This window comes from Chiloscyllium punctatum, chromosome 8 (assembly GCF_047496795.1).
Source record: "Chiloscyllium punctatum isolate Juve2018m chromosome 8, sChiPun1.3, whole genome shotgun sequence".
Classification (NCBI taxonomy): Eukaryota; Metazoa; Chordata; class Chondrichthyes; order Orectolobiformes; family Hemiscylliidae; genus Chiloscyllium; species Chiloscyllium punctatum.
In genome coordinates this window covers 20,818,853-20,831,060 of record NC_092746.1, presented here as the reverse complement: position 1 = coordinate 20,831,060, position 12,208 = coordinate 20,818,853, and the positions used below count along the sequence as shown (strand labels likewise).

Sequence of the window (12,208 nt, the reverse complement as noted above, 5' to 3'; positions counted from 1 at the left end):
CACAAAGAATAGTAAAACATGTTCCATATTTGCTGCATTGAATCCTATTTACAGCTGCCATTTTATTTCCCTCAGCAGCCAGGCCCTGCAGTGAGAACATACCAGAACAGTAAGGCAAGGGTCACCATGAGCCCTGGCTTTACCCCACAGTGGAACAACAACCAGTCTGCCTGGAACAATTACACCTACCCCAGGGCTAACATTCACTATCAGTCCCATGCCAGTTACAGCTACTGTCCTGGGCATCCTGCCGTAAGTACGCCAACTGGGCATTATTAAACTGAATGATTTACTACAATATCTAAAATGCGTGGCTAGAAATAGTCGTTACATATATGTTGGACATCTTTTGCTGGCAAAGAGTAAAAGTGATGGTGGTTTGAATAATAGTTGATTTTACTCTGTTCTCTTTGGGTGTGGTACCATGAAGCAATCCTGATGTAATCTTGAAAAATCAGGTTAAAAAAGGGTTCACCACTAGATGTTGCTACTCTTTTTGAATGTTGTTGTTTGTGGCAAGTCTAAGGATTCCTAACACTGTTTTGGCCTTTTAACAAATTGTTTTTCCATGACTTTATATTTTCCTAATGATACTGACAAACTGAAGACTCTGTGCTATCTTTGATCCTTCACAGTTACAGAGTATTCTGGAGAGATCTAAAAATGATCAATTTGTGTTGAAATCATAAAGACTTTTACAAAGAATGTTTATGTAAGTTCACAACAAGTAGTGGCAGAAAAAGTTGTGAATATAACAGAGAAATATTGACAGTTGCAATGTAATGGAATATATATTGCATTTATTGTCAACTTGGACTTGCATGTTTGCAGAAGGACTAAAATTGCTTCTGATTGTGTGTTTGAAATCATGCTGCACCTTGCTAAACCAATTAAACTCACTTGTATTGGAGATGTTTTCCATTCAGGAACTAATCCTGATTACGTTAAAGAGATCATCATAAACTCAGATACTTGGAGTTGGGGAAAATTTGGGGGAAGGTGCATAAGTGAACTCTCGATTACCCTTAACAAGGATTCTGCGTTATAAATTGGTCTTTGGGCTTTCCAACATGTCATTTTATTACTGTTGCCAGAAATATTTATATCTATATATTTATCAATTACTGACTGTCATATGATAATCTAGTTGATCTATCAATGCAATGGTCAAGATGAGTTGAGTGTTCTACTGTTACTTGGTGTGAGGAACATGTGACCGAGCATTCATGGATTTAAACAAAAGAGGCTTGTATGAACATGCTTAGAGATGGTGATGTGGTCTGGTTGATATCGGAAAAATATTACGTTCACACACAGTGATAATTAATGAAGAAATTGTTTCCTTGTACACCACACCCACATAACTATTTACATCTCACTGGGTAATATTAACATTTAAAACAACAACTTCACTCCCTACCTCTATAACATTCTTCAGACCTACAATTCCCAGCTGTATCCAAGGCCTCTTCGACACCCACGATTTTAATCTCCTCATCATTGGCCTCCTGGTGACCAGGCTTTCAGATTTGGAATTGAATCACCAAATCTCTTCATCTGTCCTCAAGATGTTCCTTTCAGACAATCTCTGGGTTTTCCATTTTCCTTCAAAATATAAAATGTGGCACAGTGTCAAATTCTGTTTAAGAATTGATGCTGTAAAGCACCTTTGGATGCTTTATCACAATCAAAGCGCTTTGTGAATGGAAATTGTTCTTGTTGTGCTTATACACTGTTTTTAAAGCAGATACAGGTCCTGAGACACTTCATAGATAAGTAGACAATCAAACATCTGAGCCAAGAACGGAGCTATTAGGAGGGATATTTCAAGGATGATCTAAAAGGGAGCTTATAAGGAGAGTCCTAAGGCACAAGATATGGCCATAGAGAGATTTGTAAATGGATGTTAGAGCTTCTGGCTTGGATGTTTGAAAGCTTTCAACAACACTGCAATGGAAAAGGAGGATCCACATTAGTCCAGTTTTGGAGAAACATAGAGTTTGTGGCTAGGGATCTGAGGAACTTATGGCACCTTGGAGGTTTCATAGGCTAATGTGTGATATTTTCAGATGTGACATCTTTGAATGTCAAAAAGCAATAGTTAGGAGTTGGAATGAATATGTTTTAATAGATTCTGTACAGGAATAGTTTTATTATGATACTACACATGGTGGTCCAATTGCACAGTCATTGCATTTAATAATCAGGTACACTCAAGGAGTCAAGATTACTTGCATTAGAAAATTATTGGCTTAAAAATAGCAGTGAGAAGATATATTTGAGTCTTCATTAATGTAGAATGATTAGACTTTAGACAATTGGTTGCAAATAGTACAATGAGGCAACTTTCATATAACATTCTTCAGCAAAGATTGATCATCCACATTCAAAAGCTGCTTTTCCACAATTATCACCTCCAGAACAGATTAGCAACACATGTAGAATGAACTATTCAATACCGATCTTCTGAAAGGAATTGGACAAGTTCTCCATATCTAGTTATGGAAGGTTGGTCTATTTGATTGATGAAGTCGTTTTTCTCTCAGCTCGATGATCATACTGCAGTTGGTGGGAAGGCAGGTGGTCAAGATGACACAAAGAGTCTATAGAGGGATGTCTACAGGTTATGTGAATGGGTAAAATTTGGCAAATGGAATATAATGTGGGAAGGTGCAAGGTTATGGTCTTTAGCAGAAAGAATAGAGGAGCTAAATATTATATAAATGGAGAAAGATTACAGAAAGATATAGAACAGAAGGATTTCAGAGTCCTCATCTATGAATCACAAAAATGTTGGCATCCGAGTTCAGTGGTTAATAGGGAAGGCAACTGAAATGTTGCTGTATATTTCAAATGGAATGGAATATAAAAATAAGGATGTATTGTTAAAATTATACAAGGTACTAGTCATACCCAAGCTGAAATATTGTGAATAGTTTTGGTCCATTCATCTCAGGAAATATATTCACGTTGGAAGTTGTCCATAGAAAATTCCCTATGCTGACTCCAGGATATGGAGGGACTGTGATATGAGAAGAGGTTGAGTAGGTTGGGCCTGTACTCATCAGAGTTTAGAAGACCTTATTGAGAGACCTCCTTACTATGGGGAACCTTATCACAAGGAAGAGGAAAAAGAAATCCTGCAGAGTGTGAAAATAGATAAGTCCCCTGGGCCAGTTGGGATTTATCCTGGGATCCTCTGGGAGCCAGGGAGGAGATTGCTGAGCTTTTGGCATTAATCTTTAAATCTTCATTGTCTAAAGGAATAGTGCCAGAAGACTGGAGGATAGCAAATGTGGTTCCCCTGTTCAAGAAGGAGAATAGAGACAACTCTAGTAATTATAGACCATTGAGCCTTACTTCAGTTGTTGGTAAAGTGTTGGAAAAGGTTATAAGAGATAGGATTTATAATCATCTAGAAAAGAATAATTTGATTAAGGATAGTCAGCACGGTTTTGTGAAGGGTAGGTCATGCCTCACAAACCTTATTGAGTTCTTTGAGAACGTGACCAAACAGGTAGATGAGAGTAAATCAGTTGATATGGTGTATATGGATTTCAGCAAGGCATTCGATAAGGCTCCCCACAGTAGGCTATTGTACAAAATGCGGAGGAATGCGATTGTGGGAGATGTAGCTGTTTGGATCAGTAATTGACTTGCTGAAAGAAGACAGAGGGTGATGGTTGATGGGAAATGTTCATCCTGGAGTCCAGTTACTAGTGGTGTACCGCAAGGGTCGGTGATGGGTCCACTGCTGTTCGTCATTTTTATAAACGACCTGGATGAGGGCGTAGAAGGGTGGGTTAGTAAATTTGCAGACAACACTAAGGTCGGTAGAGTTATGGATAGTGATGAAGGATGTTGTAGGTTACAGAGAGACACAGATAAGCTGCAGAGCTGGGCTGAGTGGTGGCAAATGGAGTTTAATGTGGACAAGTGTGAGGTGATTCACTTTGGTCAGAGTAACCGGAATGCAAAGTACTGGGCTAATGGTAAGATTCTTGTTAGTATCGATGAGTAGAGAGATCTCGGTGTCCAGGTACACAGATCCTTCAAAGTTGCCACACAGGTTGACAGGGTTGTTAAGAAGGCATACAGTGTTTTAGCTTTTATTAATAGAGGGATCGGGTTCCAGAACCATGAGGTTATGCTACAGCTGTACAAAACTCTGATGCGGCCGAACTTGGAGTATTGTGTACAGCTCTGGTCACCGAATTATAAGAAGGATGTGGAAACTTTGGAAAGGGTGCAGAGGAGATTTAGTAGGATGTTGCCTGGCACGGAGGGAAGGTCTTACGAGGAAAGGCTGAGGGACTTGAGGCCATTTTCGTTGGAGAGAAGAAAGTTGAGAGGTGATTTAATAGAGACATACAAGATAATCAGCGGGTTAGATAGGGTGAACAGGGAGAGCCTTTTTCCAAGTATGGTGACGGCGAGCATGAGGGGGCATAGCTTTAAGTTGAGGGGTGATAGATATAGGACAGATGTCAGAGGTAGTTTCTTTACTCAGAGTATGGAATGCTTTGCCTGTAACGGTAGTAGATTCGCCAACTTTAAGTGCATTTAAGTTGTCATTGGACAAGCATATGGGCGTACATGGAATAGTGTAGGTTAGATGGGCTTCAGATTGGTATGACTGGTCGGCGCAACATCGAGGGCTGAAGGACCTGTGCTGCATTGTAATGTTCTATGCACTGAAACCTACAAGACTCTTCGGGGACTTGACAGGGCAGACGCAGAAAGATTGTTTCACTTTGTGGGAAAGTCGAGGACCAGAGGGCATCATTTCTGAATAAGGGTTTTCACATTTAAGTCAGAGATGAGGAGGGATTCTTTTTCTCTCAGAGAGTAATGAATCTGTGAAATTCTTTACTGCAGAGGATGTTAAAGCTGGTTCAGTAAGTAGATTCAATGAAATCATAGGCAGGTTTTTAATCAAGAAGGGAATCAAGTGATTCAGGACGAGTGGATTTGAGAAAGTTTCAGATCAGTCATGATCTTTGTGTATGGTAGACAAGACTCAATGGCCTACCTCTGTGCCTGTATGTTATGATCAGAATGTCTAAGTTCTGGTGTCAAACGCTAAGGGAAGTTTTACTGTTGCTATATAAATACCAGCTGTTGTTGACCAGTCATAATGTAAGACTGTCAGAAAAACTGTTTCCCTAAATGTGGCCCCTAATCATCAACACCTTTAATTATCTAAAAATCTTTGAAACAGGAATATTGTTGTTTAGTGCATGCCTGAGTATTTTTCCAAAACAATTTCTGCTCATTTGTAGCTCCAATCTGGTGTCATAATCCTTTAATTTCTATCCACCACCATCCTGCTATTTCCATTACATCAGATTGAATTTCATAGAACGTTCTTCAGCCATTCTGGCACAGGGAAAGAGACTACAATATTAAAAGTTGAACACATAACTGGTTCTTTAAAGAAAGTATCTGCAATCACATAGAACATAGAAAAAAACAGCGCAGTACAGGTCCTTCGGCCCTCGATGTTGCACTGACCGAAGCCTACCGAACCTACACTAGCCCAATAACCTCCATATGCTTATCCAATGCCTGCTTGAATGACCATAAAGAGGGAGAGTCCACCACTGATACTGGCAGGGCATTCCATGAACTCACAACCCGCTTAGTAAAAAATCTACCCCTAACATCTGTCCTCTACCAACCTCCCCTTAATTTAAAGCTGTGTCCCCTAGTAACAGCTGACTCCATACGCAGAAAAAGGTTCTCACTGTCAACCCTATCTAAACCCCTAATCATCTTGTACACCTCTATCAAATCTCCTCTAAACCTTCTTTTCTCCAATGAGTACAGCCCCAAGTGCCTCAGCCTTTCCTCATACGATCTTCCTACCATGCCAGGCAACATCCTGTGGTAAACCTCCTCTGCACCCGTTCCAGTGCCTCCACATCCTTCCTATAGTATGGTGACCAAAACTGTACACAATACTCCAGATAAGGCCGCACCAGAGTCTTATACAACTGCAACATGACCTCAGGACTCTGGAACTCAATTCCTCTACCAATAAAGCCCAGTATGCCATATGCCTTCTTCACAGCACTATTTACCTGGGTGGCAACTTTCAGAGATCTGTGTACATGGACACCAAGATCCCTCTGCTCATCCACACTACCAAGTAGCCTACCATTAGCCCAGTAATCCATCTTCTTGTTACTCCTACCAAAGTGAATGACTTCACACTTAGCGACATTGAACTCCATTTGCCACTTTTCTGCCCAGCTCTGCAACTTATCTATATCCCGCTGTAACCTGCCACATCCTTCTTCACTGTCCACCACTCCACCGATTTTCGTATCATCCGCAAACTTGCTCACTCAGCCTTCAAGCCCCTCCTCCAGGTCATTTATAAAAATGACAAACAGCAATGGTCCCAAAACAGATCCTTGTGGAACACCGCTAGTAACTGCACTCCAAGATGAACCTTTACCATCAACTACTACCCTCTGTCTCCTTCCAGCCAGCCAATTCCTAATTCAAACCTCTAATGCACCGTCAATGCCATACCTCCGTAATTTTTGCAGTAGCCTACCATGGGGTACCTTAGCGAACGCCTTGCTAAAATCCATATACACCACATCTACTGCTTTACCCTCATACACTTCCTTAGTCACCTTCTCAAAGAACTCAATAAGGTTTGTGAGGCACGACCTGCCCTTCACAAAACCATGCTGACTATCCTTGATCACATTATTCCTATCCAGATGTTCATAAATCCTATCCCTTACAATTCTCTCTAAGACTTTGCCCACAACAGAAGTGAGACTCACTGGCCTATAGTTACTCGGGCTGTCCCTACTCCCCTTCTTGAACAAAGGGACCACATTCACTATCCTCTGGCACTATTCCTGTAGACAACGACGACATAAAAATCAAGGCCAATGGCTCCTCTATCTCCTCCCTAGCTTCCCAGAGGATCCTAGGATAAATGCCATCAGGCCCAGGGGACTTATCTATTTTCACCCTTTCCAGTATTCCCCGGACCTCTTCCCTATATATCTCAAAGCCATCCATTGTAATCACTTGTGACTCAATATTCACATCAGCAACAACGTCCTGTTCCTGAGTGAATACTGACGAAAAGTATTGATTTAGTGTCTCTCCAATCTCCTCTGCCTCCACGCACAACTTCCCACTACTATCCTTGACTGGACCGATACCTACCCTAGTCATCCTTTTATTCCTGACATACCTATAGAAAGCCTTAGGGTTTTCCCTAATCCTACCAACCAAGGACTTTTCATGTCCCCTTCTCGCTGCTCTTAGCTCTCTCTTCAGATCCTTCCTGGCTACCTTATAACTCTCAATCGCCCCAACTGAACCTTCACGCCTCATCTTTACATAGGCCGCCCTCTTCCCTTTCACAAGGGATTCCAATTCCTTATTAAACCACGGCTCCCTCACAAGACCCTTTCCTCCCTGCCTGACTGGTACATACTTATCAAGGACACCCATTAGCTGTTCCTTGAACAAGCTCCACATATCATTTGTGTCCTTCCCTTGAAGCCTATTTTTCCAATCCACACATCCTAAGTCATGCCTCACCGCATCATAATTTCCCTGCCCCCAGCTATAACTCCTGCCCTGCAGTGCACACTTATCCCTCTCCATCACTAGAGTAAAAGTCACCGAGTTGTGGTCACTGCCCCCGAAGTGCTCACCTACCTCCAAGTCTAACACCTGGCCTGGTTCATTACCTAGAACCAAATCCAGTATGGCCTCACCTCTTGTTGGTCTGTCTACATATTGTGTCAGGAAACCCTCCTGCACACATTGGACAAACACCGACCCATCTAACAAACTCGAACTATAGCTTTCCCAGTCAATATCTGGGAAGTTAAAGTCCCCCATAACAACCACCCTGCTACTTTCACTCTTCTCCTGAATCATCCTTGCAATACATTCCTCTATGTCTCTCGGACTATTAGGAGGCCTGTAGAAAACTCCTAAAAGGGTGACCTCACCTTTCCTATTTCTAACCTCCGCCCACACTACCTCAGATGGCAAGTCTTCCTCCATTGTCCTTTCCACCGCTGTAATACTATCCTTGACAAGCAATGCCACACCTCCCCCTCTTTTACCCCCATCTCTGACCCTACTAAAACATTTAAACCCTGGAACCTGCAATAGCCATTCCTATCCCTGTTCTACCCACGTCTCTGTAATGGCCACAACATCGAAGTTTGAAAAGATGTCCCCAACACATGTCCTCTGCAAGCTGAAGCATGTGGCTATGAGATTTTCCTTTTGGAGAGAATGGAGAATGGGGATATCCTTTCAGTTAGCATGTTAACATGAATGATTGACAGTAGGACAGTACTTTGTGCACTTAAACATATGGCAGATAAATCACTCTGAAGTGAATGAGAGTGACTTAATACTGTATGAGAATGATCTTCAGAAGAATTTGATCTTATCAAAAATTATTAGTCTTGACTTGTGCCATCTGCCTCTGTTAAACATGGTGTGATGTATCACTCTTTGGTGAGTATTATTATTTCTTCACCCCCTAAACGTATTACTAGTTTAGGGCCCACATCCACGACAAATCTACTTTAATCAGGAAATCTATTTTGTAGAACCATAGAGTCATATAGCATGAAAACAGACCCTTCGGTCCACCCAGCTGCACCAAACAGACATCCCAATCTGATCTTGTCCAATTTTATAGCATTTGATCCTTTTTCCATAAAACCCTTCCCATTCTTTTGAATGTTGTAATTGTACCCACCTCCACCACTTCCTCTGGCAGCTCATTCCATACATGCACCACCCTCTGCATGAAAAAGTTACCCCTCAGGTCCTTTTCACATCTTTCCCCTCTCACCTTAAACCAATGTCCTCTCGTTTTGGAGTCCCCCACTGTAGGAAAAATACCTTGGCTATCCACCCCATCCATGCCCCTCATGATTTTATAAACTTTTATGAGGTCACCCCTTAGCCCTTCAATGCTCCAGGGAAAAACACCCCAGCCTATTCAGCCTCTCCCTACACTCAAACCCTCCAGTCCTGGCAACAGCCTTGTAAATCTTTCTGCACCCTCTCAAGTTTAACGACATCCTTACTATGGAAGGGCAACCAGAACTGTGCAAAATATTCCAAAGGTGGTCTCACCAACGTCCTGTACAGCTGCTACACTATTTCTCAACTCATATACTTAATGTTCTGACAAATGAAGGCCAGCATGCCAAATGCCTTCTTCACCACTCTACCTACCTGTGACTCCACTTTCAAGGAACAACGCACCAGCACCCTGAGGTCTCTTTGTTCGGAAACACCCCCGACAGCTTTACCATTCAGTGTATGAGTCCTGCCCTGGGTTTGTCTTACCCAAATGCAACACCTCACATGTATCAAAATTAAACTCCATCTGCCACTCATCAGCCCATGGGCCCATTTGATAAAGGTCCTGTTGTACTCTGAGATAATCTTCTTTACTGTCTACAACACCACCAATGATCAGATTATATTCATCGATATTCAGAAGTGATACAAGCAACAAATGCACTTGAACATCTTGAGTTGGGATTTCTTTGAAGAAATGTCTTACATCAACACAGGTGCATTTTGAAAGCTAAAATAATTGATTATTGCTTTCAGTGGCAGTCTATCATAATGCAAAACAATACAGATAGTTTAAGTGCTATTTCAATAAGTATAACATATTACAAATAAAAATTTACCTTCAGTTCAACTTCAATATTGGACTGTCTGTTACCCATGGCTAGTCAGATATAATGATGATGGCTCAGTGTAAACACACAGCTGGATAGAATGGATGTGCAGACTCCCAACAGTTACAATAGCACATCAGTGACAAAGAAGTGCAGGGCAGGCATTGTGAAATTGTCATCTAGCCTAATACTAAACTCCAATGTATGGATGTTTCTGTGCTTAGTGACCAATTACAGTGTTTTTAGATTTAACTGTTAAAGCATGCAATTAACAGAAAATTAAATAATCGACTAATTGTCTTATTAAGCCATCTTTTATGGAGCTAACAAAGTGCTGCACTCCACACATTATTATAACAAAGATGATTGCCTGCAAAATAATTGCTGAAGTGTTTGTTTATTTCATTATATACAGGTAGTTCTTCAATAACGCGATGGTTGCATTCTTGTGCAATCCCGCATTATAGAAAAATCACACTTCAGAAACAGCATTGGGGATATAATCGTGTTACAGCCAACACATGCTTGAAATGTTCGCGTTTTAGAAACAACATCCCAAATTCAGCAATCACATTACAGCAGGTTTGTGTTAACAAAATTCATGTTATAGCAGAACGGCCTGTAGTTAAACTTGTTTAGACAGTCATGGAATTTTTCAGTTGGACAGGTTTAGGCCATTCAGCTGCTAGAACATCTTCAAATATTTTATTGGATGATGACTGATCTGTACCTCAACTCCATTACTCGCAGTTTCTACATATTCCTTGATACTCTTGCCTCACAAAAACCAAACTCAGACCTGAAAGTTTCAATTAACCCAGCATGCACAACACTATAGGAGTGAAGATTCCAACATTTCACTGTGTGTTTGATGACAAATTTCCAGATTTAAATTGTATGTGGTTTAGTACTAATCTTCTTTGTGAGTAATTTTTGATGTTCACAAGCAAAAATGACCTCAGCAAGGGTTTTCTGAATTCATAGTTTTCTTTGACAGCTTAACGAGGCCATTAAAGGATGAATTGTGTTTGAAAGTGGTGAATTAGAATAAACACGAGATTTTAAAAAAACTTTGTATGAATTTACACCAATAGGATTTTGTTTTGCTATCTCATCTGAATAGGAGAATCTATGTTAGAATTTTAAAGCTTTATTTTCTCTCTTTTCTACATGGGCTTATGAGATCTATGCAGAACGGATGCGAGTTGGGGTGAATTGCTAAGATTAATGGACCATGGGAGTGGGTGAGGAGTGTTATGGATGACACCAGACCCCCTCAAAATATTTTAGGAAGGAAGCCTAGACCCTACATTTTTCAAATTTTAAAGGCAAATGTTAAGTGCTGTGTTCCAGATGCAAATTCGACTAGTCAAACTACTTGGCATGAAGCAAAACACAATTGTTTCAAACACTGTAGTTAAAATACCACAAAAGAAGGAAGAACTTATAATAACATAATGGTATTGGAAAACCTAACAGAAAAATAGATTCAGGCTAATAGTAATTAACTGTTCCAATATAATAACATCCCATAAACACACCTTATGGCAATATTCAACAAATAAATTTATCTCACAGACAGCTCTAGCAACCCAGAAGGAAAACCATTGAGGGAAAACTCCAACAGAATAGCAGCTAGGAGATACTTACTGCAGCTTCCAACCCTTTTGAGACTCTGATAGCAAGTGCTGCTGAATCTCAAAGCTAAAAAACTAAAATCAAGAAATCCTGGTCTGTGAGAGCTGGTCATACCCATCCCGGCTGCTTCTATTGTTTAAAAAAAATGCTGAAGGTCTCCCAAGCTGTTTACTTTATGTGTCTCCACTAGCCAGCCTGGTACCACTACCTTAAAACCTCTCTTAAAAAAAACTAAATAGCCACAGCATCGTCATAGGAGTATGAATACACATTAGTTATCATGTGGAGTACAAAAGACAATGGGTATGGGTGAAGGGCAATGTTACAAAGTAGGTGGAAAGGACCATGAGTGAAAGGCATGAATTGGACTGAGTCAGCATGGGAGTATGAAGGGGCATGGATGCATGATAGGACAGGCATTATGTAGGTATGAGGGGTGAGTGCTCAAGAACGTAAAATCTTACAACACAACTGGTTCAAAATCCCAGAGAATGGAGGTAGGCCTTCGAACCATCTCATTTTGACCATCCCTGTAGCCAATAGGCTTAATTCTATATCCAAACCCATTTGGCAGAATAAGGAATACTAACTTCGGGAACATTTTTGCCAAGCAGGTGAGATTACCCCAGAAAAGGTTTTCAGGCTTGCCCTACCCATTCTAGTGGTCAAAATCTGGGCCTTGATCTCCTTGTAATTTCCTGCTCTCATCTATTTTGAGGCCACAGAGATTTGCAGGGCAATTAATATTCAGAAGCTTTCTTGATCTGGTCAGAATCATGACCTTGTACATGACCTTGGATTTGTCCTCTGATAGCTGTATATAACACTTCATTACCTCCTCTAATCTTTAACTCAGACTATTA

At 40.8% G+C, this 12,208-nt stretch overlaps 1 protein-coding gene across 5 annotated transcripts in view; it reads left to right on the top strand.

Annotated features, from left to right (window-relative positions):
- rbms3 (RNA binding motif, single stranded interacting protein) overlaps positions 1 to 12,208 on the top strand; it is a 1,402,627-nt gene that overhangs the window by 575,075 nt on the left and 815,344 nt on the right. For 4 of the 5 annotated variants that reach the window (XM_072575202.1, XM_072575203.1, XM_072575199.1 and 1 more), the window contains exon 4: positions 76 to 252. In XM_072575202.1, coding sequence (XP_072431303.1) covers positions 76 to 252 — 177 coding nt within the window. The remainder of the gene's footprint in view (positions 1 to 75; positions 253 to 12,208) is intronic. The other variant, XM_072575201.1, reaches the window with a different exon arrangement.